At 43.6% G+C, this 26,636-nt stretch overlaps 1 protein-coding gene and 1 long non-coding RNA gene across 18 annotated transcripts in view; one reads left to right on the top strand and one right to left on the bottom strand.

Moving 5' to 3' along the window:
- Window positions 1-1,972: 1,972 nt before the first annotated feature.
- Window positions 1,973-26,636, bottom strand: part of LOC126983727 (troponin I-like) — a 60,573-nt gene continuing 35,909 nt past the window's right edge. For 14 of the 17 annotated variants that reach the window (XM_050836791.1, XM_050836789.1, XM_050836792.1 and 11 more), the window contains 7 exons: window positions 23,091-23,134; window positions 19,551-19,692; window positions 16,576-16,623; window positions 9,148-9,174; window positions 4,481-4,508; window positions 3,743-4,042; window positions 1,973-2,623 (listed from right to left, as the gene is read on the bottom strand). In XM_050836791.1, coding sequence (XP_050692748.1) covers window positions 2,619-2,623; window positions 3,743-4,042; window positions 4,481-4,508; window positions 9,148-9,174; window positions 16,576-16,623; window positions 19,551-19,692; window positions 23,091-23,134 — 594 coding nt within the window. In that variant the 3' untranslated portion in view covers window positions 1,973-2,618. The remainder of the gene's footprint in view (window positions 2,624-3,742; window positions 4,043-4,480; window positions 4,509-9,147; window positions 9,175-16,575; window positions 16,624-19,550; window positions 19,693-23,090; window positions 23,135-26,636) is intronic. The other 3 variants (XM_050836786.1, XM_050836783.1, XM_050836793.1) reach the window with 3 other exon arrangements.
- Window positions 19,701-21,376, top strand: LOC126983729 (uncharacterized). The gene is made up of 2 exons (XR_007736187.1): window positions 19,701-19,899; window positions 20,024-21,376. It is a non-coding gene; the product is annotated as an uncharacterized LOC126983729 (long non-coding RNA).

Genomic DNA, 26,636 nt, shown 5'->3' with positions numbered 1-26,636 from the left:
TCCTCTTTCCATCTTCTTCCGTGCCCTTTCTCTTCTTCCTCCTCCTCCTCCTCCTCCTTCTCTTCTGCTCTCTCCTTCGTTCCCTTCCTCCTTCGTGTACTTCAAATTATGTCATTTCCTCTTTTAATCTTTTCCCCTCCTCCTCTTCTTCCTCCTCTTCTTCTTCCTCCTCCTCCTCCTCTTTCTCGTTTCCTCCCCTTCCCTATCTACTTCATTATGTCATTTCCGTCTCCCTCTTGACATCATTTTCTTTTTCTTTCTTCCTTTTCTCTACTTTCTTCCACTCCTGTCATTCCGTCTCTCTCTCCCCCTCCTCTCTCTCTCTCTCTCTCTCTCTCTCTCTCTCTCTCTCCCCTCGGTAATAACAAAGCAGTAAACAGCGACCTCATTTTCTGTTTCACGTCACAAAAATAAAAATACATATAAAAAAAAACGCATAACACAGCACCCCGCGTAGCTATTCCCGTCCCTCCTGCCACGATGGAAGGTCAAAGGCTTGTATTTATTCCCTGTAGTGTTAAGCCCGTGTAATCCTAGCAGTTAATGAGTAAAAAGCAAGGATTTTATGACGGAGAGAGGTAGCCAGCGTCGCCATATTACCGTACTCACATCGCATTCATCATTTCCAGTACCCTAAACTCCTGTACCCACACCAGTGACGATATGCATTTATAGTCACGGCGGAAAATCGTTAATTATTGGTGTTTGTTTGCGATTGTCATGGGTCAAAAGCCGGAATATACGATGCGGTGAGTGGCTGAGTACGAGAATCTGTGACTCCGTGAACTCTCGAAGCCACGTGTGTCATGCATCATTATGACGTCATCACAACATGCCATGAACGCCTTCCGCTTTTGACTCTGACTTCAGCTTCACAAACATCACATTATAACCCATTTTTAACATATTTTACCTTCCCAAAGCATAGAAATTACATAAAATAAGAGAAATAGAGGTGAAAAATTAATATATACCCTCGTTTGAGTAGGAAAAATGCGTGAAATGAAATAAAAAGTTAGTGAAGTCAACAAACCCGGATGCAGACAAGTTCCCAGCTGATCAATGCTTAGCTTTATACAACCATATTCAGCCTCTATTTCTCCTCCTAGTACATGGCAAGGACGGGCCCGGAACACGATATTCAGAGGGTCGGGGAATCTTAAGCCTTACGCACGCCATAAAAAGGGGAATAGATGCCTTGATATGCTAATCCATGGAGGGGAGATATTTCAGTCCTTCGAATAGCCATGTTGACACCTGAGATATGATTAGGGAAGGGTTAGATATCGACTTGTTTTGGTTCCCGGGTAGTGGAGTCTCTCTCTCTGTTCATTTTCTTTTTCCTTCTTCCCCACTTCTATTCCTTTCCTTCCTTCTTTCCTATCTATATCCTTCCCTTCCCTTATTCCTTATCGCAGTCTCTCTCTCTCTCTCTCTCTCTCTCCGTTCACTTTCTTTCTTTTCCCTTCCTTCCTTCTTCTTTCCTATCTATATTTTTCCCTTCCCTTATTCCTTGTTGCAGTCTCTCTCTCTCTCTCTCTCTCTCTCTCTCTCTCTCATGAACTCCCGTCACGAAAGATCATCAGAGAGAGAGAGAGAGAGAGAGAGAGAGAGAGAGAGAGAGAGAGAGAGAGAGAGAGAGAGAGAGAGAGAGAGAGAGAAACATCCCTAACCAATCTTTTGCTGCGGCGTACAATGTCACAGAGGTCAAGGTCACATTATCAGAGGTCACCATTTAGGGGTTGCGTGGAGATGACCCCCCCCCCCTCCCCCCCCATGATGACCCTTTATCTCATCCTTGACAAGACAGAACAGGAAGGAAGAAAATGCTAAAGAAGACAAATAGGAATAAAAACAATAATAAAAGAGTGATAAGAACATAAGAACACAAGAACAGGAAGGAAGAAAATGTTAAAGAAGACAAATAACAAGTAAGATCGACACTGATCGGCTGGGATGGTAACACAATAAGGTTTTTGACAAGTATTTAATTTCACATATCATTGCGTATGGGCTGAAAACTTATGTATATGTTGACATGCATACTTTTCAGGGCTCACAATACAATGGAAAAAATACTGTCATGCGTTATACAAATTTTATGGAGATTCATGTTTTATAATAGTATTTGTATATATGTGTTAAGAGTATTGTAATGATGTTCACAGTCAGTCCAAGGAAGATTTAACTAGCGAAAAAAATTGGTGGAGTTAAAAAAATGGCGACAATCGTTCCGTATTTGGTTAAGTTGGATGGTCGGAACGCACCCCTGCAACCCAGCTGTGGCCTCGACTCTGGTTGCCCTTTCATGATTGTCCGCTGTCATCCTTTCCTAGCAAATCGATGTTTTTTCCTTGCTGTTTTGATTTCGTTATTTTTCTTCCCTTTTTCTTCTTCTCCGAGGGTGCGTTCCTCTCTCTCTCTCATATATAATTTCTCGGGTGTTGATTTTCTTCTCTAGCTCATTGGAGAATTCTGACACGCCATGACGTCACACGCGAAGATCCACAGAAAACGAAGACAAGAGACGTAGACAATTATATTTTGCTTTCCGGCTGCGTCATCCCCCCTCCGCCGCCGCTGGTGCTGCTGTTGACGGCTGATTGGCGATGACCACTTTACGCTGCAGAGGAGACAGAGGTGCGTTAAGGTGGACGGCGGTGGACGGTGTGCGAGTGTGATGCGATGGGATGTGTGTGTGTGTGTGTTTGTGAGTTCGGAATCAATTTTTTGGTCTGATTATGTGTTAGATTCACTGTGTATGTGTGTGTGTATGTGTGTTTGATACATTAGCTATCTATCTATCTATCTATTTATGTGTTTGTGCTCGGTGAATGGTCTAATGCGAGCGGACATTCTAAGTTACGGAGAAAGATCAAAGTGTATCTCTATCTATCTATCTGTCTATGTGATTAATAAATCATCTATCTATCTATTAAAGTGTGGTCAATCTTCTCTATATCTATCTATGAATCCGTAAGGTGTGTGTGTTTATGTGTGTGTATGTGTGTGTGTGTGTGTGTGTGTGTGTGTGTTCAATATATCATCTATCAACCTATCTATTTGTGTGTGTGTATGTGTGTATTGCAAAGTCTAATAGTAATGGTGTTTTGTGGTATAGAGGTGGTGGTGATAGTGGTGTGGGTGGTGTTATGTGGTGTGTTAGTGGTGATGTGTTAGTGGTGATGATCCTGTACCACGCCTACCACATAAGTGATGTGGTAGGCGTGGTGTTGAAATAGTGGTAGTGGTGGTGGTTATAGAGTAGTGGTGTTAAAATGACTACGATTCTTAATGCAGTGTTAGTGTGGTGTAGTGGTGGTGATGAAGTGGTGTTAGGTGTGAGAAGTGGAATTAACCTCGTGACTCTGGTGGTGGTGATGGGTGGAGATGCAGGGAAGCTTGTTGTGGTGACGGTGAAGTGGAGGAGTGGATGTGGTGGTGGTGGTCAGATGATGATGTGGTGGTGGTGGTGGTGGTTAAATGATGTGGTCGTGGTGGTGGTGGTTGAATGATGTGGTGGTGGTGGTGTTGGTTGAATGATGGGGGGGAGGGGGTGGCGTGGCGGGTCAGGCCGCCACAACACTGAGGCAACACAGGGCGGGTTACAAGCAACTTAAAGTGAACGTGAACAAAAAAAAGCCCCAATGGGCTGAACCAAGGGGGGGGAGGGGTGCCGGTGCCGGTGCCGGGCAGGGCGGCGGCGGCGATGGCGGCTGAGGCGGTGGTGGCGACACTCTACCTTCCTGGGGCGGCGGTGCTTCACCTTCTGCGGGCGGGGCGGCCTCGGCAGGGGCTGCCTCAGCGGGTGCCTCGGCAGGGGGCTCAGCCGGGGCCTCGGCCGGGGCGTCCGCTGGGGCACCCTCAGCGGGTGGGGCGTCACCCCCCTCCGCCGGGGCGGCCTCAGCGGCGCCCTCGGCCGGAGCCCCCTCAGCCGGCGCCCCCTCGGCCGGGGCACCCTCAGGCGGGGCGCCCTCTGAGGCAGCGCCCTCTGCCGGGGCGTCGCCGGCGGGAGCCTCCTCGGCGGGGGCGGCTTCCCCTCCTGTTAGTGTGCGGTTAATGTGGGAGAGAAGGCGGCATTATTACCCGGGGGGGGCGGGGCAGAGGGGGGGCCACGCCACGGACAGGACGGGACGGACGGCACGCCACACACACGTACACGCGGACACACCCGTAAAGTAACGTAATAGTAAGGAACCAAATCATAAAATAATAGATAAAAAGCGAGTTAGCTGCAAAAGAAAAGGATTATCCTCCAGGGAGGCGAGGCACCCCAGGGGGGGCAGCGCCTGAGAGGCAGCCTCCACACCCCTGGGGCTGACTTAGTGCTAGGGGGGCACAGCCTGGGGTTGGCCCACGACTCTTGCCCATGACCCCCCGCGAGGCATGGGGCCACCCCAGGCTTCACAGTGGTTGGGTGACAAGGGGTGGGAGGGTGTGGGTGTGGGTGTGGGTGGGCTGCCTGGCCACACAGACTCACCTTCCTCGGCCACGGCCTCGCCCTCCGTCTGTGGAAAAGAGCAACAGTTAGTAAAGTGTGCGCGGCGATGCACCGCCCCGGGTTGCTGCCGCGCTGTGCTGCAGGACTGCATAGCGGGGCGGGAAGCAGCTCCCCCGCCTCCCGGGGCCACGCCAGCCCCGGGAGGGCGTGGGGCCGTGCGGTGCGCCCCGCCGCCGCAGCAGCCCGGGGCGGTGCAGCTGGGCGGTGGTGCCACAGCCTGTATACCAACACAAAGCAAAGATGAAATAAACCATAACTGTTTCCAAGGTCGTGTTCAGGAGAGTCTTCGAGGGTCTTTATGGACACAAGGCACAGGGACAGGACAGTGTTGGTGGCGGGGCGGCGCGCGGCGCGTCGTGGGGCCGCCCCTCACCGGGTTTAGTGACCACAAGGCTCGCTAAGTTCTCAGTATTATAGTGACGCGGCCTAGGGGGGAGGGGCAGGGGGGGACACACGGGGCACGCTGTACTGGGCCTGGGGCTGCTCCGGGGGCTGTACTGGGGGGTGGGAACAATGGGGGTGGGAACAATGGGGGAACTTATCTGGGGGGGAGGGGGTGGGGGGGGGGGCACGGCAAGACCAAAACAGGGGAACCTCACACACGGGGGGGATCATCTTCTCCCGGCGCCAAGTGGAGATGACTATCCAAAGCTCTCCACTAGTTAAGGGAGACTACCCACTCATTTCCTTACTCATCTCCCCGTAAGAGAGGGAGACCAAAACCCACACTAAGGTAGCCACTCATCTCCACCATAAGATCAACTCATCTCCACTAGAAGGAAAAGAGACACCACTCATCTCCACTACAAGAAGATCCACTCATCTCCACTCTAAGGGACAGAAACCACTCATCTCCACTACAAGATCCACCACTCATCTCCACTACAAGGGAAGGAAAACACACTCATCTCCACTCTAAGGGAAGGCTAACACACTCATCTTCTCTAAAGGGGAAATAAAAATCACTCATCTCCACTACATGGCGAACCGGTCATCTCCACTAGACTAGGACAGTCAAGGTAGTCATCTCCACTAGTGCCCACTCATCTCCACTACGGGCCGGCACATTCACTCATCTCCACTACAAAAGGGAGGAAAGGGAGGGAGTGGAGGGGAGGAGAGGAAGGAAAGGGAGGAGGATACATCATCTCCACTATTAAAATGGGACAAATTGAACCATCTCCACTTAGATTTTTTGGGAAGGTGGAATTTAATCATCTCCACTTTAATGGGGGAGGAAAAAGGGAAGGGAAGAGAAAAAAGATCATCTCCAGACTTAAACTGAGCTGAATCGACATTAATTTCCATGAGTTTAGCGGAAGGCATAAAAAAAAAAATGAACAGGTCACTCATCTCCACTTCACTGAGGTGGAGGAGGCGGAAGGGAGGAGAAAAGATCATCTCCTCAATAATAAAATAAACTAACTCATCTCCACCATGTAAAAAAAAGTGGAGGAGGTGGAGGACTGGAGGAGATTGAGCGGAAGAGGAGGAGAGATGGAGATAACTGAGGTGGAGAAGAGTGGAGGGAGGAGAGGGAAGGGGAGGGAAATGATACTGAAGTGGAGGAACATAGTGGAGGGAGGGAGGGAGGGAACAGGATGGGTGGAGGAGGGGAGGGAAGGGGAGAAGGAAGATATGGAGGGAGGGAGGGGACAAGATGGGCAGAGAAGGGGAGAGAAAGGGAGGAGGAGGAAGATGATGGAGGGAGGGAGGGAGGGAAGGAACAGGATGGGTAGAGAAGAAGGAGAGAAAGGGAGGTACAAGATCATGGAAGAAGGGAGGGAAGGAAGGGAGGAACGAAGGAGGGAGGGAAGGAATGAGGAAGGAAGGAACAGGATGGGTAGAGAAGAAGGAGAGAAAGGGAGGTACAAGATCATGGAAGAAGGAAGGGAAGGAAGGAAGGAGGGAAGGAAGGAAGGAACGAAGGAGGGAGGGAAGGAAGGAGGAAGGAAGGAACAGGATGGGTAGAGAAGGAGAGAGAAAGGGACACACAAGATCAGGGAGGGAGGGAGAGACGGGGCAACACGGCAATCCAAGAGAGCACTATAGTAGAGGGAACTTAGCTAAACACACTTCCTGGATCTACGGCCACCACCACCAGAGGAGGTTGATGTATGTCTTTTACCCTGTGTTGTGGAAGCCAGGATTACGGGCAGACTCGGGAGACAGCAGCTCATGGGGGCAGAGGATTGCAAGGGGGATATGCAGCTGGAGTTTGGTATGGTTTGAGGTACTTGAATTTTAGTGTTTTGGGGGGGTTTGCAAGGAGGATCTATGGCTGAAGTTCGATATGGTTTGCGACACTTAAATTTTGGTTTTGGGGTCGTGAAAGACTTGTAAGATGTGTGAGTTACTGCTGAACTCTAATGTACATTCTCTTTTCAACAGTTAACACTCTGAGGAACCATTCTGGGATCTGCGGTTGAAGTTTGATATGGTTTGCAATACTTTAATTTTAGTTTTGGGGTCGTGAAAGACTTGTAAGATGTGTGAGTTACTGCTGAACTCTAATGTACATTCTTTTTTCAACAGTTAACACTCTGAGGAACCATTCTGGGATCTGTGGTTGAAGTTTGATATGGTTTGCGATACTTTAATTTTGGTTTTGGGGTCGTGAAAGACTTGTAAGATGTGTGAGTTACTGCTGAACTCTAATATATTCTCTTTTCAACAGTTAACACTCTGAGCAACCATTCTGGGAAGATTCAAGTTGTCTTTATAAAGGGATTCTGATTCTCTATGTAAGGGGATCTGAGCGTCTTCATGTTTAAGGTTCTCTCTTTTCAGTGGCAAACCGTAGCATTCTGGGCAACCATTCCAGGTAAAGAGATTCAAATTCTGTTTCAAGGGGATTCAGATTCTCTATGTAAGGGACGGTATTCTCTTTTCAATGGCAAACAGTAAGATTCTGGGCAACCATTCCAGGTAAAGAGATTCAAATTCTGTTTCAAGGGGATTCTGATTCTCTATGCAAAGGACGGTATTCTCTTTTCAATGGCAAACAGTAAGATTCTGGGCAACCATTCCAGGTAAAGAGATTCAAATTCTGTTTCAAGGGGATTCTGATTCTGTATGTAAGGGGATTTGAGTGTTTCCATGCTGGCCGAGCCTCTGCAGAGCTTTCGTCAACTATAGGGAAGAAGGAAGAGGAAGCCTGTTGTGGGTGTTTGTCTCCTGGGCTTTAAGGACAGGACAACAGGAACATGGAACACAGGGAACAGAGGGAGAGAGAGAGAACAGAAAACCACTGGCAAGTAGGAACTAATGCCCGCCAGCCCACCGGACAGGACTTGGGCTGCGGGTTGGGCTGGCAGGCGTGAAAGTAGGCTGTGGCCAGGCTTCAGGGCCCTCAGTACCCCTGCCCAGCCAGCCGCCACCTCCGCCACAGCCACCGCCACTTGGGTTGGAGTCGCTGATGTCGGCAATTTTTCCGTGTTCTTGATTTTTGGTTGGCATTTTTTTTTTCATATTTTTGCAATGGTGATTTTGGTTGGTAATTTTTTCTCATTTTGGATTTTTTTTTTTTGTTTCCTTGATTCTTCTCCGCAGTTTCTTTTATGTTACGTCATTTATTTTTTGTCTGGGAATGTCTGTTGATTTCCTTGCTGGTTTCCGATAATTACCAGCACTCGTATCAAGGAAAATTAGAACTATTTGGAAAGAGCGAGTTCAGCCATACATATCATCTACTGTTCTAATAAAGACTGAGGATTAATCTTCATATTCCGACTGTGCTTCCTTTCTATCCCTCATTTCAGTTAGTCAGTCATTTCTTTCCCCTTCTAAGAGACACAATAGGAAGGGGTCTGAGTGGACAGTACTGAACATTGGTCTCTGCATGCTTCAAGATTTACAGCGATTTGAATTCCTCTTCTTAAAGTTACACGATTTAGAGTTTACTGAGTTTTAAGTTTCCAGTTGTTTAGATTCTTGTCAAATTTGCAATGTTTAGGGATCACTGATTTTAGGTTTCCAGTAGTTTAGATTCGTGTTAAATTTACCATGTTTAGGGTCAATGATTTTAAGTTTCCTGTGGTTATATCTTGCATGGTTTAGAGTTTGAAGTTTTAACCATGCAGCAGCGACGGGGCAAATTTGTGGCTTTACCATGTAGCAGTGACGGGCCAAATTTGTGGCTTTACCATGTAGCAGTGACGGGCCAAATTTGTGGCTTTACCATGTAGCAGTGACGGGCCAAATTTGTGGCTTTACCGTGTAGCAGCGACGGGCCAAATTTGTGGCTTTACCGTGTAGCAGCGACGGGCCAAATTTGTGGCTTTACCGTGTAGCAGCGACGGGCCAAATTTGTGTCATGTTATAAACCCCCAAAAATAGATGATACATAAACTGATCACAAATGCTTTGATATATATTATGAAATGTTTCGTGTGAGATGATTTTTTTCTCATTTTTCTCGCTTAGAGGGACCATTAAGAAACACGATCCTCGCTGCTACCGGGTTAAGGGGAACAGAACCACCAAGGAAATCACCACTGCAAAGATAGAAGGTGAGCGGAATGGGTGGAAGTTTGACGTAAGTATAGCATGGTAGGTCTGTGATATGGGCGGTGGGGGGTGTGGCGGGGTGCGGCGGCGGTGGGCGGGGCCACTGGGGCGACGCGAAGCTTTGGTCTGTCACTTACCGCCGGAGGTGCGCCCTCCTCTCCTTCCTGGAAGAGGGAGAGAGAGGGAGAAAACACGTGTTATTGGCAACATCTGTACACAAACACGAGTCTTGATCTAATTCTGGAACAGCACTTGGGGCGGCTGGCTGGTTAGTGCTCATTAGTACCGTCGCGGCCTGACAGCTGGTGCCCTGAGCCTCACCCCCTTTCTGGACCCCTTGGTGATTGGCGGAGGTCACTTTTGTCATCTTTGGTAGGATTTTTATTTACGGGAAAGGCAGCAGCTCAAGGGCAACAACAAAAAAGTGTGAAAAATAAAATAGCCCGGTACTCGCTGCTCCTAAAATGACACTTCTCTTTCGGCCACTCCTTTCCAGTCTTTTTAGGGGCAGTAAGTAGCGCGGTGTTTTTTCATTACTGTTTTTTTTATAAGCCCTTGATCTGTCTCCTTTGCTGTAAATAAAAATAATATTAAAAAATAAAAGAAATAACCTCCCTTTGGCTGGTTAATTCACGCTTTGGTTGACGTTAACTGTACAATACGCCACGGTTGGTTCTTTTGGTAAGGCAGGGGTCGAGGGTCGGGGTACAAGCTGCCAGGCCGTGACACAATACTTGGACTGAGCTGAACGTTGCTGATTATTGGCTGTCAGGGTGTGAAGGAGGCGTGCCCAGTGCTCTTCCAGAATGGGGTATAAGTTCTAGTACCTCACAACAATGCCTGCCTCCCCAGCCACCCTACCTGCCCTCCCTCCCTCCTTCCCGCCCATCGCACCTCTTCTCGTCGCGGCCTTCCTCGCCTCGCTGCACGCTTCAGGAGATATTAAGGCTTGAGTATTAATGTGGCTGTTATTTAGAGTGGGTTATCGACGCGCCGACAAGCCTCAGGAACCCCACGCACGGACCGCACACTTGGCAACCGCAGGACGGAACTGGAATCATCTCGAACGGCAAAAACTTAACAGTGACAAAAATACATGAGAAAGTTAAATTGAAAATGAAAAATGATTGACAACTGATGGATTTCGCAGGGATCGCTTTGAACGGGAGATTTTGACATAGAGGACTCGTAATGAAAGGTTCGGAAACGCCACAAACAGAACTGGGAAAGCTTACGTTAAATGTGGCGGATGTTCGGATACGTCGATAATGACTCCGAGCGCAGAAATCCCTCCGTTTAGACTCGGCATGACCGCGGGAAAACAGCGAAAATAAAGTCCGAAGAAGCCGACATTAACTCTACACAGACGCAAATCGAAAAAAAATAAATGCAAAGTCGATATGGAAAGTGACATTCGCCGCTGGGACTTTACAAAACACAAATGCCGCCCCGGAAAAACAAAAACAAAAAAACATGAAAGCGAACCCAAAAAAAAGGACAAAAAATTCAAACAAATCGCGCATGACAGGCCGCAAGGAGGAAGGACAGACGCAGCGACAACATAATCGATTAGTGAGTCTTAGTGAGCAGAGTGGGCAACAACAGATGGGGGCAGTCGACGATCCTGAGTCTGTGCGATCTTCAAGGCAATTTTTTATTTACACGACTTAGTTAGGGTTGAGATTGAATGCTTTGACTAACACATATTCCGTCAATCTCATCCATCTATTTACTCCAGTCTTGGGGCACTCAGGATTCGCCGACGGGGAGTGAATTACCAAAAACACAAAGAAATGAAAAGTCAATTCGTAAACAAAGCTGCTACAGTGAAGACACGCGACAGAACGTTATTGGAACAGTGAATCTGGTGTCGGAGTTAACGCTCTCAAAACGCAGAGGTCGGGTCGGCGGGTCAGCGGTAAGTCGGGTCATACCAGGCCGGGTCATACTAACAAGAGATGATTTGCAGATACATGTTAACGATTACAGAGAAATATGTGTGATTTGTGAGTTCATCTGCAAGTTTCCGGAGCTTCTTCAGACAGCAGTACTAACGAGAGATGATTTGCAGATACATGTTACTTAGGATTGCAGAAAAGTATGTGCGATTTGTAAGTTGATCTGCAGGTTTTCAGAGCTCCTTCAGACAGCAGTACTAACGAGAGATGATTTGCAGATACATGTTACTTTAGGATTGCAGAAAAATATGTGCGATTTGTAAGTTGATCTGCAGGTTTTCAGAGCTCCTTCAGACAGCAGTACTAACGAGAGATGATTTGCAGATACATGTTACTTAGGATTGCAGAAAAGTATGTGCGATTTGTAAGTTGATCTGCAGGTTTTCAGAGCTCCTTCAGACAGCAGTACTAACAAGAGATCATTTGCTGATATATGTTACTTTACAATTACAGAGAAATATGTGTGATTAGTAAGTTCATCAGCAAGTTTTCGGAGCTTCTTCAGACAGCAGTACTAACGAGAGATGATTTGCAGATACATGTTACTTTAGGATTGCAGAAAAATATGTGTGATTACAAAGTTGATCTGCAAGTTTCCGGACCTTCTTCAGACAGCAGTTAACTTTTCAGATCATGACTTCCCGCCTTTAAGAGTTTATTAGTTGTTTTCAAGGGGATTATAATTGCCTCTTTGCACTGATTCAGACTGTTGGATTGTATGAATTTTACTGTTTTCAAAATTTCTAAAAACTGTTCACCTATTTAAACTTCAAAACGAAAAAATATCGGAAGCTAAAAAAGAGTAAGGAAAATATCGCATGAATTTGGTGTTTATGTTTAACAGATGCTGGGGTGACCTGACTTGACCCTGACCCTGCCGCCGTGACCAAGCCGCCGGGTTGACACATAAGCGACGCAACACAGTACGCAACACAGCAGCCCTCGGTAAGGTGACCTGCGGGCCAACACAGCGCGACACTCCCCACGACATGAGTTATCAATAAATACCACAAGAAAGAAGCAGCTGATTTTTAAAGTTTGTCTGTTTAGGAATTTATTGTTATGAATCATGGTATTTCTTTTAATTTTTGGTGGGGGAGATTATGGGTTTTAACTTTTTACTTCTTTTACTTTACACAGTCAGTTAATAGACTTTCAATGGCTAAAAAGCTTATCATTTTGAAACATTTAAACAACAATTTCGTGTCACATATCGTCACCCTCGTAAAATAATTGTCTAAGTCATTTTTTCAGTGATTTTCAGGTTTTCGTCTACACCAATTTTTTAACTTGACACCCATTTTTGTATATCCTTCGTCATTCATGGTTTGAGTGTTCTAGAATTGGCCTTTTCATTTTTGCCTAAGTCTTTAGCCAAATGAGATGATAGTTTTTTTTTATTTCCTGAAAAGCTGAAAATAGTAACTTAGGCAGCATTTTTTTTTTACGTGTACGCCTATGGCACCGGTAGGCTTTTCTTGAGAGGCCTAAATGGTAGTTGGCCCCAGCCCGCCATGGCGCAGGCAAGTGTTTACAGTGGCGCCATCTCCTCCTGTTTACGAAGGTGACGATATCGCATCTCATTTTTACTTTATTTTTATTTTTTTATTTTTTTTCATTCTCTTTGTGTGTGTTGGCCGTCCAGCGTTACCTTCGGGCGCGCGGCTCACGCTGTTCCCCTTCTCTGATCACTGGGTGTGGAGAGCGAGAAGAGTAGTGACTGGTGCTGGCCTAGCTATATACTGACTCCTGCCTCCTCATTCCTAGCACTCCCTTCCTCACACACATAACTTAACCCTAACTTATCTAACTCTCTGAAACAGATAAGAATGACCTTAAAGCTAATATTCAGGGTAACGATGTCAGTCTATTCTCTACACTAACTACAATTACTTCTGCTACTTCGGTCAGGGGAACACACAGACTGAGAATGTTGACCTAAAGTAGATGGTTCACTTATAAACACTATGTACTTAAGAGCTCATGTTCCCGTAAGTGTCCACAGGCAGAACACAGGGAGACGTCACTTAACATTATACTCCGTTCACTTTAACATGGAAGACAAGCCCAACCCTTCCTTGTCTACTGTGCACGGGGAGGCCACACCCCTTCTCGAACTCAGGCTGTGATTAGTGCACGCTGAGAGAGGCTGAATCTCATTGGTTGGACGAGCATGGGTGGGGCTTATTTTCCATGCTAATGCGAATCGAGTATTGATAAGAGTGCAGGTGGGTTAGTACAGCAGCGAGTGAGGGAGTGTGTCGCGGATGACTGACAATGGCTGAGAGGGGACTGATTTAAGGCTTGATGGAAGACTTTGACACTGAAAACGCAGAAAAACAACCAAACTGTAGACTTTCAGAACACAGGAGCTTGGGCCAACGAAGGTAAGGCAAATGTGGCAGTCCGGGACCCTAGAGTTTTATGGCGCGAAATATACCGTCAGTCAAAGTCCCCATGCTGGCCTCCTCATCCCAAGTGCATCCTGGTAAAATCTATTGACTTGCCCACGCCATGAACTCTGTGGGCGCCCCCTTGGCCTCCTCCACTCAGATTGCCTCTTATAGAAACAACCCTGGGAGTTGGCGTTGACGGACTATGCGTCTACAAAACCAGACTTTCTATTAATGAGAAATGCAATACCTCACAGTTGTTCCTCGTCAGCCATCCCCCGGCACACACCCACTCACCCGCCCTCCATGCTGTTAGGCCGCCAGGCATCCACTACTACCAACACCCATGGCAATACACCTAGGAATGTTTGGCATGTTCCGCGCCACACTCTCGCCGCCGCGCAGAGTAAGTCGTGGTAGCGTTCACAGACCAGCACACGGCAAAGAAATAAATTACCCGCACCCACAAAAAGAAAAAAAAGGGACATTGTTACTGCATGTCAAAATAAAGCAAACGTTTTCTCTATAATGTTGAATAAAAATAAGAAAGAGAAAACTCCCACTTAATGACGGTAACTAAAGTAATGGAAAAATGAACAAAACAAAGTGTAAGCATGAGTTTTAAGATACACGTCCACATCGTAATCATTCAGCGGTGAATAAAGCAGCGAAGCGATGAGACGACTAACACGTGACTTTGAAACTACAAAAAACAAAAACAAAAAGAAGCTGACATACACGAGACTGAAAAGCGGCAATCGTCAAGCTCGGATACAAAAATAAAAAACGATGAAAACAATAATACAAAAAGCGTCTATGGCACCAAACGGCTTCCACTAGGCCGAGGCAGACGGCAAAAAACAGGAGCAGCGGTCACGGCCACAAGACAGACAGACAGAACAGATGAATGCGACGCTGCTGTGCTGAGAACTAGGAAAAAACGGCCTGCCTGGAGGGACCGACGCGGCTTTCTCTGGCTGCCCGGTGCGGCCGTCACGGACCACCACCAACGCTACGCCTCGCTGCTACGCTAGGCTCACACTCGGCCAGGCAAGGGTTAGGCGGAGACAAGCCACAGGACAGACTCAACAAGTACCGCTGTTATCATCATTTTTATTATTATTATCATTATTGGTGTTATTTTGATACCTGTTATTTTTCGTTACTGTTGTTGTGGGTTATTATAATATAGGGTTATGATTGTTATTATTAATGTATTTATTATTATAGCAATTATCGTTATTATTTTTGCCTTTGTGGTAGTTTTGTTGGTGCTGTGTGTGTGTGTGTGTGTGTGTGTGTGTGTGTGTTTGCCTTCCAGTAAGTTATGATTCTTGCCATGACTGTTTCACTTCAAAAAATCTTCACTAAAAACTTTTCTCAAGACAAAAATTCAATGTACATGTCATAAACTCCTCAACCATAAGCCAATCTTTTTAGTAATGGTTCTTGATCCTTCCATGAGGGAGCTAATCATCTTGTATCCATGGAGTGTTTTGGATAAGAAATTTGATTGGGAATCCTTTAGAATCAAGCATTTGAACTTTTTCGCTTCCATGTTACTCATTATATAAGTACGAAAAACTTGGGAAGAATTTTGTTCACGTAACGGGAAGAGCTAAAAGAAAGCTTGGTACTTCCACTCCTGCCGCCCTCAAGGTGTGGAGGTGTTAGGAGCGCCACTGCCCTCAAGGAGTCAGCGTCCTGCTCTTGTAGACACCAAAGACAAGGAAATTATATGAACCAACAATTACTGATCTAATAAATGAAAGTATGTAAATGACCTTTGAAAACTAAATGAAGCATTCTTTAATTACTTTTCAGGGAAGTGGATTTGTGGGTACAGATTAAGGTTTGTTTTGTTGCTTGAACATCACATTAGTTAAGTATTACTGACGGGAACATCTAAGCATAATGTATACTCTAAGATGCCTTCAGGTGACTAGACTTGGTAGATGACTAAAAGCCTTGCTAGTAAGTACTGAAATATATGTCTCAGTAAATATGAATGCAATGGCCAGTGCTTATTAGTGTACGCTAGATTTCAGTAACATATAAGTGCGTACGAGTGTGTGTGTGTGTGTGTGTGTGTGTGTGTGTGTTTGTGTGTGTTCTGAAGTGAATGATATTGTGTTTGTGTGTGTGTTAGGGAATGTTTTACTGTGAGTGTGTGTGTGTGTGTGTGTGTGTGTGTGTTGCATGACTTACTATACGTGTTACTAATCAAAAGAAATGCACATAAGTCCTCTCAACTCAAAAGCGTTAAGACAAAACGTTACGGCTCAGAACGTAAAAAAAAAATAATCCAAGCATTCCGCAGAGGTGGGGGCGTGGGAAGAGAAAGACACGCCCCGCACGGCACGGCTGAGGGAAGGGAAAAATTGCGCGAGTTGGTGCCGATGTGCGTTGGGCTTTCTCTTCCGCGCCCGCCTGTAGAGAAGCAGTCGGTTAATTTGCTAGCCAGCGGAAAAACACCTGTACGTTTATGTGAGTGTGTGTGTGTGTGTGTGTGTGTGTGTGTGTGTGTGTGTGTGAGAGTGAGAAAGAGCGATGGAGTGAGATTTAAATAGATGATCGCATAGGCCCCATAGCTCTTTCTTATTGGTCTGTCCATGAATCAAAGTGAAACAATGCCAATTTTTGCTTTCTGCTTCAGGAATTATCAAGATAGAGGAAGTGGCTATGTTTATATTTATATGAACTAATCGAATTGCACTTAACCTCTGAGAAAGGGAGCTTGTTCTGCAATGACATTAATAAAGAATTTCCACTCCATGCATCATCAGTAAATTTGGTAATGGAACCTAAACATGAATGTCATTGATGTAAAGTATGAATATCAGAAGTGCAAGAAATGGGATCTAAGGAACACCACATAGTCAGTAAGGTTGACAGACAGGATCTCTCGTTTCTGAACCCGAGCTGTGAATCCAAGTATTAGCGAGTGGCCTTCTGGGTAACTCACAATTTTGTCCGATGCTCTCAAGGACCTCACCTCATGTGTAGACTAATGGGCCTGTAATTATCTGGCATTTTCTGTTACTCTTATAAATTAGTGTCAAGTTAACCATTTTCCAATCAGTAACTATGTAATTTGGCAAGGGCGTAATTTGACGAGAATGAGAGAGAGGAAGAAATACGTAAGAAATCAGAGTGTGCGAATGTCCGTGTGTGTGTGTGTGTGTGCGTGTGTGTGTGTGTAAGGCGGTTTTACCTTCTTTGCGGCTCCGGGTCCGCCAGCCGCCCAGTCAGGCTTGGCGAGCTAGGAACGTAAAAGATTTTGATTTAGAGGGAGCGGCGAACACCCTTGAAGGACCTGCCCCATCCCGCCCTGCACGGCCCGGCGCTGCACCCACACACGAACACACGACTAACAGGGTGGTGATATCCAGCGTTCAAAAGATGCACTGGAGTGAGTTTTTTTCCCTTTTTTCTATTTGATGTTATTCCAATTTCTGATGATTTTTTTTTTTTCAAGTGATAGAGATTGATTCTTTTTTTTCTCTGTTCCAATTTGATTTTAATTTTTTTTCAAGTGGTAGAGATTGATTCTTTTTCTGTTCCAACTTGATGTTATTCCAATTTGTGATGATTTTAATTTTTTTTCAAGTGGTAGAGATTGATTTTTTTTTTCTCCGTTCCAATTTGATGTTATTCCAATTTCTGATAATTTAATTTTTTTTCACATGGTAGAGATTGATTTTTTTTTTCTCCGTTCCAACTTGATGTTATTCCAATTTCTGAGGATTTTAATTTTTTTCAAGTGGTAGAGATTGATTTTTTTTCTCTGTTCCAATTTGATGTTATCCCAATTTGTGATGATTTTAATTTTTTTTCAAGTGGTAGAGATTGATTTTTTTTTCTCCGTTCCAATTTGATGTTATTCCAATTTGTGATGATTTTAATTTTTTTTCAAGTGGTAGAGATTGATTTTTTTTTCTCTGTTCCAATTTGATGTTATTCCAATTTGTGATGATTTTAATTTTTTTTCAAGTGGTAGAGATTGATTCTTTTTTTCTCTGTTCCAACTTGATGTTATTCCAATTTGTGATGATTTTAATTTTTTTCAAGTGGTAGAGATTGATTCTTTTTCTCTGTTCCAATTTGATGTTATTCCAATTTGTGATGATTTTAATTTTTTTTCAAGTGGTAGAGGTTGATTCTTTTTTTCTCTGTTCCAATTTGATGTTATTCCAATTTCTGATGATTTTAATTTTTTTTCAAGTGGTAGAGATTGATTCTTTTTTTCTCTGTTCCAATTTGATGTTATTCCAATTTCTAATGATTTTAATTTTTTTTCAAGTGGCAGAGATTGATTTTTTTTCTGTTCCTTGACACAAAATATAAACACATGATACTAAGGGAGTTTTTGCTGTCATTGTCATTCTTTCAGGTTTTGGTTCGTGAGGTTTGTGTTCGTGTGTGTGTGTCGTGCGCCACGCGGCCGCACCAACACACCACCACCCAGCCGCACAAACCAAGGAGAGGAAAGTAAAATGATGTAAAATAACTGATAACGTAAAATGAAATAAATAATGTAAAATAGGAAGGTAAAACAACGTAAAATAACTGATGACGTAAAATGAAAAAAATAACGTAAAATAATGCCACTGGAGCTCGATTTGCTCTCGGAAAATAAAATAAAATGTAAGAAAAGTAAAAATAAAGGAAAATAAAGTAAATAAAAAGAGAGTTTGAAAAGAACGCTACGAAAAAAAAAAAAAAAAAAAAAAAAGTAATGCTTCGGTAACTTGTCCAAGCCCTCGCGACATGAAAAACCGCACCTCACTGATAGGAACAATAAATTATGTGTTAATCTTGTTATAAGCGCTTAGTTGTAGTTTTGCACATACTTATGCAAGCTTTATGTCTCTTGAAAACAGTGAAAAAATTTGTACAACTAGATCTATCAGAAAATATGGAAAATACTACTTGAAAAACACTCAGATGCAGCGGAGGAGTTTGTATACCCTCTTGTGTTTCTTCATTTATAGAGGAAGGAGCTGGGATGGACCTGGACTGTCTCGCATGGAAATCAAACCTCCGTGATTGACAACTTCCCCCTTCCCGAGCCAGAGGAAATGAGGGCGACCAATATGGGGAAATCTACGCTATAAATTCCTGTGTTCAGTCATAAGGGAAGGAGCTGGGACGGGCCTGGATTGTCTCACATGGAAATCAAGTCTTTGTGAGTGTGACAGCTTCTTGCATCCCAGAGTCACAGGAGGATATGAGGGAGAACAATATACTGGAAGGGGATCTACACTATGAATTCCTTTGTTGATATGGGAAGGAGGAGCTGGGACGAGCCTGGACTGTCTCGCATGGAAATCAAGTCTTCGTGAGTGTGACAGATTCCCCCTTCCCGAGCCAGAGGATATGGGGGAGAGCAATATGGGGGAGGATCTACACTATAAATTCTGTTCTTCATTCATCTATAGTTACATCTTATGAGGAAAGATTTCATTGGTTTTAGCTCTCGGTGGAATGGAAAACTATAGAGGGTGTGCACTAGAGCGATCATTTCCAAGTGTCGAAATGAAGCGACTGCCGACATCAAACCAAAACAGTAACCAAAATAAAAGAAAATAAAACAAAGAAAGAAACCAAAAACAACATGACCACTCACACAGGGAGAAAACAATTGGTCTTGATTATAATGAACTGATTTTAACACTTTCTGAGCAGACTCTAACCATATAAATACTAGTGAATAAATATGTGAAAACTCTGATAATATGCAATAGACTTGATTGATCCAAAGTTATGAGAAGCAAGTCTTACTCTACACAAAATATTAAAATGCATCAAACTTCAATAATATCTTTTTTTTTATTAAAAGTATCAAAAAAGTTCCCTTCATGTTCAGTCTAAGAGGGAGGACATGCTACCTTAGGGAAAGACTACTTAAGGAAACCACTACTGAGAATCGTTTACCTTTGTCACTCATGAAAAATAAAACCCTATTGCACATATATATAAGTTAACAGACACCTTTCAAGATAGAATAAGACACACTATATACCTTGCTTTATCAATGACTTCTGCCCCAAGATAAAAGATTTCCCCTAAATACTTGAGTTCCCCTCAAAAAGCAATACCCTATGGGCCTATACCAATGATTCCGACCCAAGATAAAAAAAATGACCCCCAAATACTTGAGTTCCCCTTACAAAGCCCCTCCCTCACCTTTTCCTTGTCGTCCTCGAGCTCGAATTCCTTCTTCTTGACAGTCTTGAGCTGGTTCCTGAAGTTGAACTCAGCGGCCTTCTTCTGCAGCTTGGCAAACTTGTTCTCGTACTTGGAGACCTTCTTCAGGGTGGGCTTGATGCTGTGTGGGTGAGGGGTAGAGGAGTGAGCGGGGGCAGAGAAAATGGGTTTGGGGAGAGAAAATAGGTTTGTGATTGGTGGTGGTGGTGGAGAGATGCAGGAGTGGGATGGAGTGGATTGAAGGGGATAGAGAGTGCAATGAAAAATCTGCAACCTTAGAAGAGGGATGATAAGTGGGGTGAAGGAGGTTGAGGTTAGGTTAGGTTAGGTTGAAAGGAGGAATATGCAACCTAGGAGTGGGATGGAGTGGATTGAAGGGGATAGAGAGTGCAAGGAAAAATCTGCAACCTTAGAAGAGGGATGATAAGTGGGGTGAAGGAGGTTGAGGTTAGGTTAGGTTAGGTTGAAAGGAGGAATATGCAACCTTAGAAGAGGGATGAAAATGTGAGGAAGGATAGGAATGGGAAGGGACAGGAAATGGAGAAAGGAGAAAGGAAGGGCATGAAAGGAGTTTGTAGGAAATAAAAGAGTGGATGGTGACTTGGAATGAGAGAAAAGAAAGAGGAGAGGGAAGGGAAGAAGAAGAGAAGAGAGAAAAGGGATGAAGAAGGAAGAAGAGAAAGGAAGGGGAAGGAGAGAAGAGGAGAGAGGGAAGGGAGAAGGGAAGGAAAGATAGAAGGAAAAGGATAGAGTGGAGAGGGAGAGGAGATGAGTGGGAACAAGGTGGGGGTGTGAGAGGTCTGGGATGCAAGGTGGTGGAGAGGGAGGGAATGAGAGGGTAGGTGAGTGGGAATAAGGTGATGAGAGATGGCGGAGAGGGACGGAGGAGAGTGAGGAGCCAAAAATCTCTCACGAAAAACAAAAAAAATATAAAAATCGTTGCCTTTGGAAAATAAAAAGGGCCATAGGGGGAAAAATCTACGCCGTGAAAATCCACAAAACAAAATGAAAATGCAAAATGCCGTGAAAAATGCCACAAAAATCGAAAAATGCAAAATACGGAAAGGCGAAAAAATGCCCGTAGAGGAAACATTAGTGGAGGGTGGGTGAGTGGAACAAAATGAATAACAATAATAATAATAATAATAATGAAGCAATATAGTAATAAATCTTGGGTGCAAGGAATCAGAACATATATAATTAAGAGTTTCCCGGACATACGAGGAAGAAAAACCAATGCCGTAATCAACTTAGACATTTTTAGAGGAGGCAATACAGATTAGTTCACATGATTCTGATTCGGAAATGTCAATGTATAGAATGATAGAGGAACTAATATATCAACAACAGCTAATCTTTATAAATATCTCCCAAATTACTGTATGGAGGAGTTGAGTTATTAATACGAGGAAGAAAAACCAATGCCGTAATCAACTTAGACATTTTTAGAGGAGGCAATACAGATTAGTTCACAAGATTCTAATTCGGAAATGTCAAAGTATAGAATGATAGAGCAACTAATATATCAACAACAGCTAATCTTTATATATATCTCCCAAATCACTGTATAGAGGAGTTGAGTTTTTAATATGAAAAGTAGATAGGAGGAACTGTATAAATTTCTAATAAGACGTAATATGAAATGGCATGTAAGATTCCAATTCTAATTTGGAAATGTCAAAGTATAGAATAATAGAGGAACTAATATCAACAACAGCTAATCTTTATATATATCTCCCAAATTACTGTATGGAGGAGTTGAGTTATTAATATGAAAAGTGAATAGGAGGAACTGTATAAATTTCTATGAGACGTACATGTATGAAATGGCGTGTAAGAAATGCCGGAAAGTGCACAGAAATACGTATGATAATCTTCCTCATATGTCCAAGGTAATATTCAAGAAGGCAGAACAGTGAATATTGACTCATCATCAACCGAACTTAAGAGACATCGGTAACTGTGACTCAAATAATGCAAAGGTTAAGAGGGAAATAGGAGATTGAGCGACGGATCCTTTTTTATTTCTTGCAATCTCCGTTCCTTTGAATTCATTTGAGTCACGCTCCAAGACGTACTGAATAATAAAATGTCAAATGTTACGGTTATGAGAGAGAAAATGTCCGTGATGAAAAATGAGGTAAAATGCTCGTATGTGATATAGAGTTTGGGTAAATACTGAATGAGGGAAAAATTAGTTTGGCGTAAATGTGAAGGATTCTGGATGATAAAAAAAGTTCTGTTGATTGTATACATTAAGATATATTTCTGGACTTAAATTCTGAACTTTATTTACTGTAAAAAACTATGAATTATTAGCGATTATGCCGAGAAAGTACGTACGAGTAATATTTCTATACGCAAATAAAAACCCGGAAAAATGCTCATAACTGTAAACATTTGACCAAAACTTAATCATCTACGCCCCGGGCCATAAGGGTGAAGCTTGCATGCTGTGGGGGGGAGGCGTGGCTTAGCACCTTTATGCCCCGGGGTGACTGTGAGGTCCGTCCGAACTGGCAGACGCAGCGGGAAGGGAGAACAAATTATAAGCAACATAAAAAGGGAGAAGGCATTTTATCAATTTAATTTAGGGTGTGATTTTAAGCTTAATACGTTTAAGTGAGTTTATTCCTGTTTTTTTAAGTGGTAGGGCGAGTTTACCAGTCTGTACGCTCACTTCCAATTTGTACGCACATCAGGATAGAAAGATATGGTTGAAAATGTTGAGGTTTTTCGTAACGTGATTGGATAAAATTGAGGAAAATGTGACGAGTTTTTTGGGTTTAGATAAAATGTGACGTTTTTTGGATTGGATAAAATGGAGAAAAATGTGGCTTGGGGTTTTCGGGATTGGATAAAATGGAGGAAAATGTGATGTTTTTTGGATTGGATAAAATGGAGAAAAATGTGACTTGAATTTTTTGGGATTGGATAAAGTGGGAAAAAATGTGACCTGTATGTTTTGGGACTGGATAAATGTGACCTAAGTTTTTTTGGGACTGGAATAAATATCCTTAATTAAAGTGATGCAGAAAAAAGGACCTATTAGCAAAATGTAGAATGTGTACCTCAGTTAAATTTTCCAGAGCATAATTTTTCAAGGAGTAGGAGGAGGAGGAGGAGGAGGAGGAGGAGAAAGAGGAGGCTGAACACAAGTAAGGCGAGCGCATACGATTTTCAAGACAAGAGTGGGGGATATAGAGCTTGTCCAACCCCATAAAGGAACATTAGGGCATTAAACAATAAGATGAAGAGAGAGAAGACTTATTCCTGACGTGGGTACTAATATAAAATGCGCGTACGAGCTAGCAAACACACCCTACATCCCTTAATTTATCCTGTTATTGTTAGTATATGAAGGGACGGAACCGGACATTCTGGGCAAGGGAAGAATGTCACTCGCTTTCACATGACGTCACTGGAATCACAGAGCACGGACGGACCAGGGACATTTCAAGGGGGGACATGCTAAAATAAATACACATTGTTCCCTAGGTTATATAAATGGATACTTACAATTTGCCGCGGAGATCGTTGACCTGAATGTTGAGTTCGTTGATCTAGAAGAATAGTTAACATGAGAATTATCAGTCAGGCAAGAGAAATCGTTAATGGGGGTGGAACTTTTAGGGGAAACTCAAGAATTTTTTTATGATTTACTTGTTTTTTGAAAGGGATAAGGGACAAGAAAGAGTGACTGCTTGAATTTATAAGGATTGTGACTGAACCCAAACTCTGCGCTGGTAACACAATGACGTAAGTGACTTTAGAACTTGAGACAAAAAAAAAATATGTTGGTGAATGTAAAGTAGCAAAAAGATTAGAAAGGAGAAAGCTCTGTCTGCGGAGGTGACCAGATAACACCTTTAGCGATACGATAATAGGAGAAAAAGCTGGATTTGAATACGTGTGAAAGAATATGAAAGAAAACCTAAACTGATGTGGATAACTGATGGAAATGAGGAGTACCAAAGATTATAAAGAGAAGGAAAGAAAGCTCTGTCTGCGGAGGTGACCAGATAACAACTTTAGCGATACGATAATAGGAGAAAAAGATGGATTTGAAAACGTGTGAAAGAATATGAAAGAAAACCTAAACTGATGTGGATAACTGATGGAAATGAGGTGTACCAAAGACTATAAAAAGAAGAAAGCTCTATCTGCGGAGGTGACCAGATAACAACTTTAGCGATACGATAATAGGAGAAAAAGATGGATTTGAATACGTGTGAAAGAATATGAAAGAAAACCTAAACTGATGTGGATAACTGATGGAAATGAGGTGTACCAGACTATAAAAAGAAGAAAGCTCTATCTGCGGAGGTGACCAGATAACAACTTTAGCGATACGATAATAGGAGAAAAAGCTGGATTTGAATACGTGTGAAAGAATATGAAAGAAAACCTAAACTGATGTGGATAACTGATGGAAATGAGGTGTACCAAAGACTATAAAAAGAAGAAAGCTCTATCTGCGGAGGTGATCAGGTAACCTCGGGAAAAAAAAACGGTGAATGTGAAATGATGAAAAAATAAAAAATAAAAAATAATGGTGAACGTAAATCCTGAACTGACATCGACAAACCACATGAAAGCACGAAAGAGATCTGAACCACAAGTGTTGTTAAAGCGATTACTGTGTGTGGTTGGTGTGTTGCGCTGAGCTTCGGAACACCACGGTTAGCCCTCAGCAAGCCGCAGCCATAGAGTTTGAGTTGCAAGCCATTGAAGCAAGGCAAAAACAGGTGCAAAACTGATTGACGTTACGAGACTGATTTGATTTTGACTCGCTAGACTGAATGGCTTGAACGGGAAACTGATTTATAACTTAGTGAAGGATAGAATAGTGATATCTGAATGCTTTTTGACACTAGGGGAGTTCCTTAAAATTAGTGAAACATAAAGGAACATGAACTAAAAATACATAACATAATCAGGCACTTAAATTAAAACACATAGACTGACCACTTAGAAGACGCTGAAGAGGAAGTTAAAGATACAGAGGTGGGCTGGAAAGACGTAACCGAGCGGAATACAAGCAGAAAATAAAATCCGGGACGTTGAAACGGAAAATAAAGTGGAAAGGAGTGGATGGGAGGGAGGGAACGAGTTATGTAAATTTCGTATGGCGTAAAAAAACGTGACAAAAAGTGGCAGAAATTAAAGTGGTTTGTGTTTGACGTTGATGGGAAAAAAAACGAAAAAATACAGCGTCACAAAAATACAGGAAAACACAAAATTACCACACACAAAAAAGGACCTGCCAGAGCTTTTTTTTTTTCTTTTTTTTCTGAATGTTCGCCTTGAGCCGTAACTAATGTATTTTTTTTTTTTTTGCTCTGTATCTTTCGACTTTTCTTCAATCATTTTTTTTTTTTTAACGCACAAGCAACAAGCAGACCCATTACAGGAGAACCAACTACACAAACGCGCACACACACACACACACACACACACACCGGCGCGCACACACACACACACGCGCGCGCACACGACCACACCAACATGAGCCGCACACGTAAAAAAAAAAGTCAAACAAACAACAGTGAAAAAAAAAAAGAAAAAAAAAAATGATACAAAAACAGTCAACTGGAAAAACCAAAGCTACTATTACTACTACCACACGCACACACGCACAAACGCACACACTCACACGCACGCACACGGATGGAGAGATCCCTTCATAGACGCAAGGAAAACAAAAAAAACAAATAAACTACCGGAACTTAGCAGGAAAAGAAATCTCCGCCCCTCGGTCTTGAGTGAAAAAAATAAAAAATCGAAAGCTGAATAAAAACAGAAAAACAAAACAAAAAACAACATACACATTGCTATAGGAGAAGCTTTTTACGCTCAAGGACAAACTGAAATGATAAAACAAAAATGAGTTACAAAATTAAAAAGGAAAAACAAAGGCTCCTAATCAGTGACTTGGTCCAGTACGGCTTGAACTGGCGATCAAAATGAAGTCCTTCGCGATAGGATTGGTCAATTGATGAGTTCACAATATAAACGCTCTCCAATCTTTTTCCCTCAAGATTGGGGGGGAGAGAAGAGAGAAAAAGGAGAACTGGGGGTAGGCTAAGACACACTCGGTTTAGGGGGGTTAATACAGCGCGCCGAGGACTGAAAGGGGGGGAGGGGGAGGGTCGGCAAGTATATTTAGTAGTCATGTTATGAGGGTGTGATTAATCTGCATCCTTGCCAATTTGTACGCGCCATGCCGATCACCACTAACCTCGGAAAATCACCACTCGGAAACCTGTACCGAGGAATAAAAATGAAATATCGCCAAAATAACCAGATTTCGACAATGCGTAGTTATTTTTCATTCCTTGTTAAATTTCCAAAGCGGTTTTTCATTTTCCGAGGCAGATGCTAGTCGGAAAGTTGCGGACAGATTGACAGATTCGACCCGAAACTCATTTATATTAGACAGTATGGGAAACAAGGGGGGTGGGGGGTTGAGTTATTATTTTTGCTGTTGTTGTTGTATATCGTCCCGTCTCGTGGGGCGTCCATCCGCGCGGGGGCCACCACACCTGAATTAATCCCCCGAGAGTGTGTGTTTATATGTCTAAGATGGGCAGCATCCCCCGTCAGGCAGCTACGCCCTCTGGGATGCTGCTGCCGGAAGAGGTCGCGGCGCCAGGTCAGGTCAGGTCACGTTCTGCGCTACAAGGTCACGCGCCGTACACCTGCGCCGCCGACCTCTCCCGGCGCTTAAAGGTATGCAATAAGCCTTTTTGCAACACTCATCTAAGGGAAAAATACATCCAACACATGGTTAGTCACTCCTTTGGCCACCAGAGGGAGTTGTCGAGAGGGTGAGGGAGTGGGTGTGGGCGGACCTCTGGCGGCCACGGACGGACCCTAGACTAGCGGGTCCGTCCTCTTCCGCCCAGCCAGCCAGCGACTCCGTGAAATAATTATGATATCTGCGTTTCGGGGTTACACATAAGTCTGGGGTGGGGGGACTGGAGTGTACTGGGGGGTTGGAGTGAGTCGGGTCAGTCCTTATGGGTGCTGGTGGGGGGGTCGCGGCGCCAGAGGTCCTGTGCA

This window comes from Eriocheir sinensis, chromosome 54, assembly GCF_024679095.1.
Source record: "Eriocheir sinensis breed Jianghai 21 chromosome 54, ASM2467909v1, whole genome shotgun sequence".
NCBI lineage: Eukaryota > Metazoa > Arthropoda > Malacostraca > Decapoda > Varunidae > Eriocheir > Eriocheir sinensis.
Note: the sequence above shows the minus strand (reverse complement) of the source record. Positions and strands in the feature narration are given on the sequence as shown.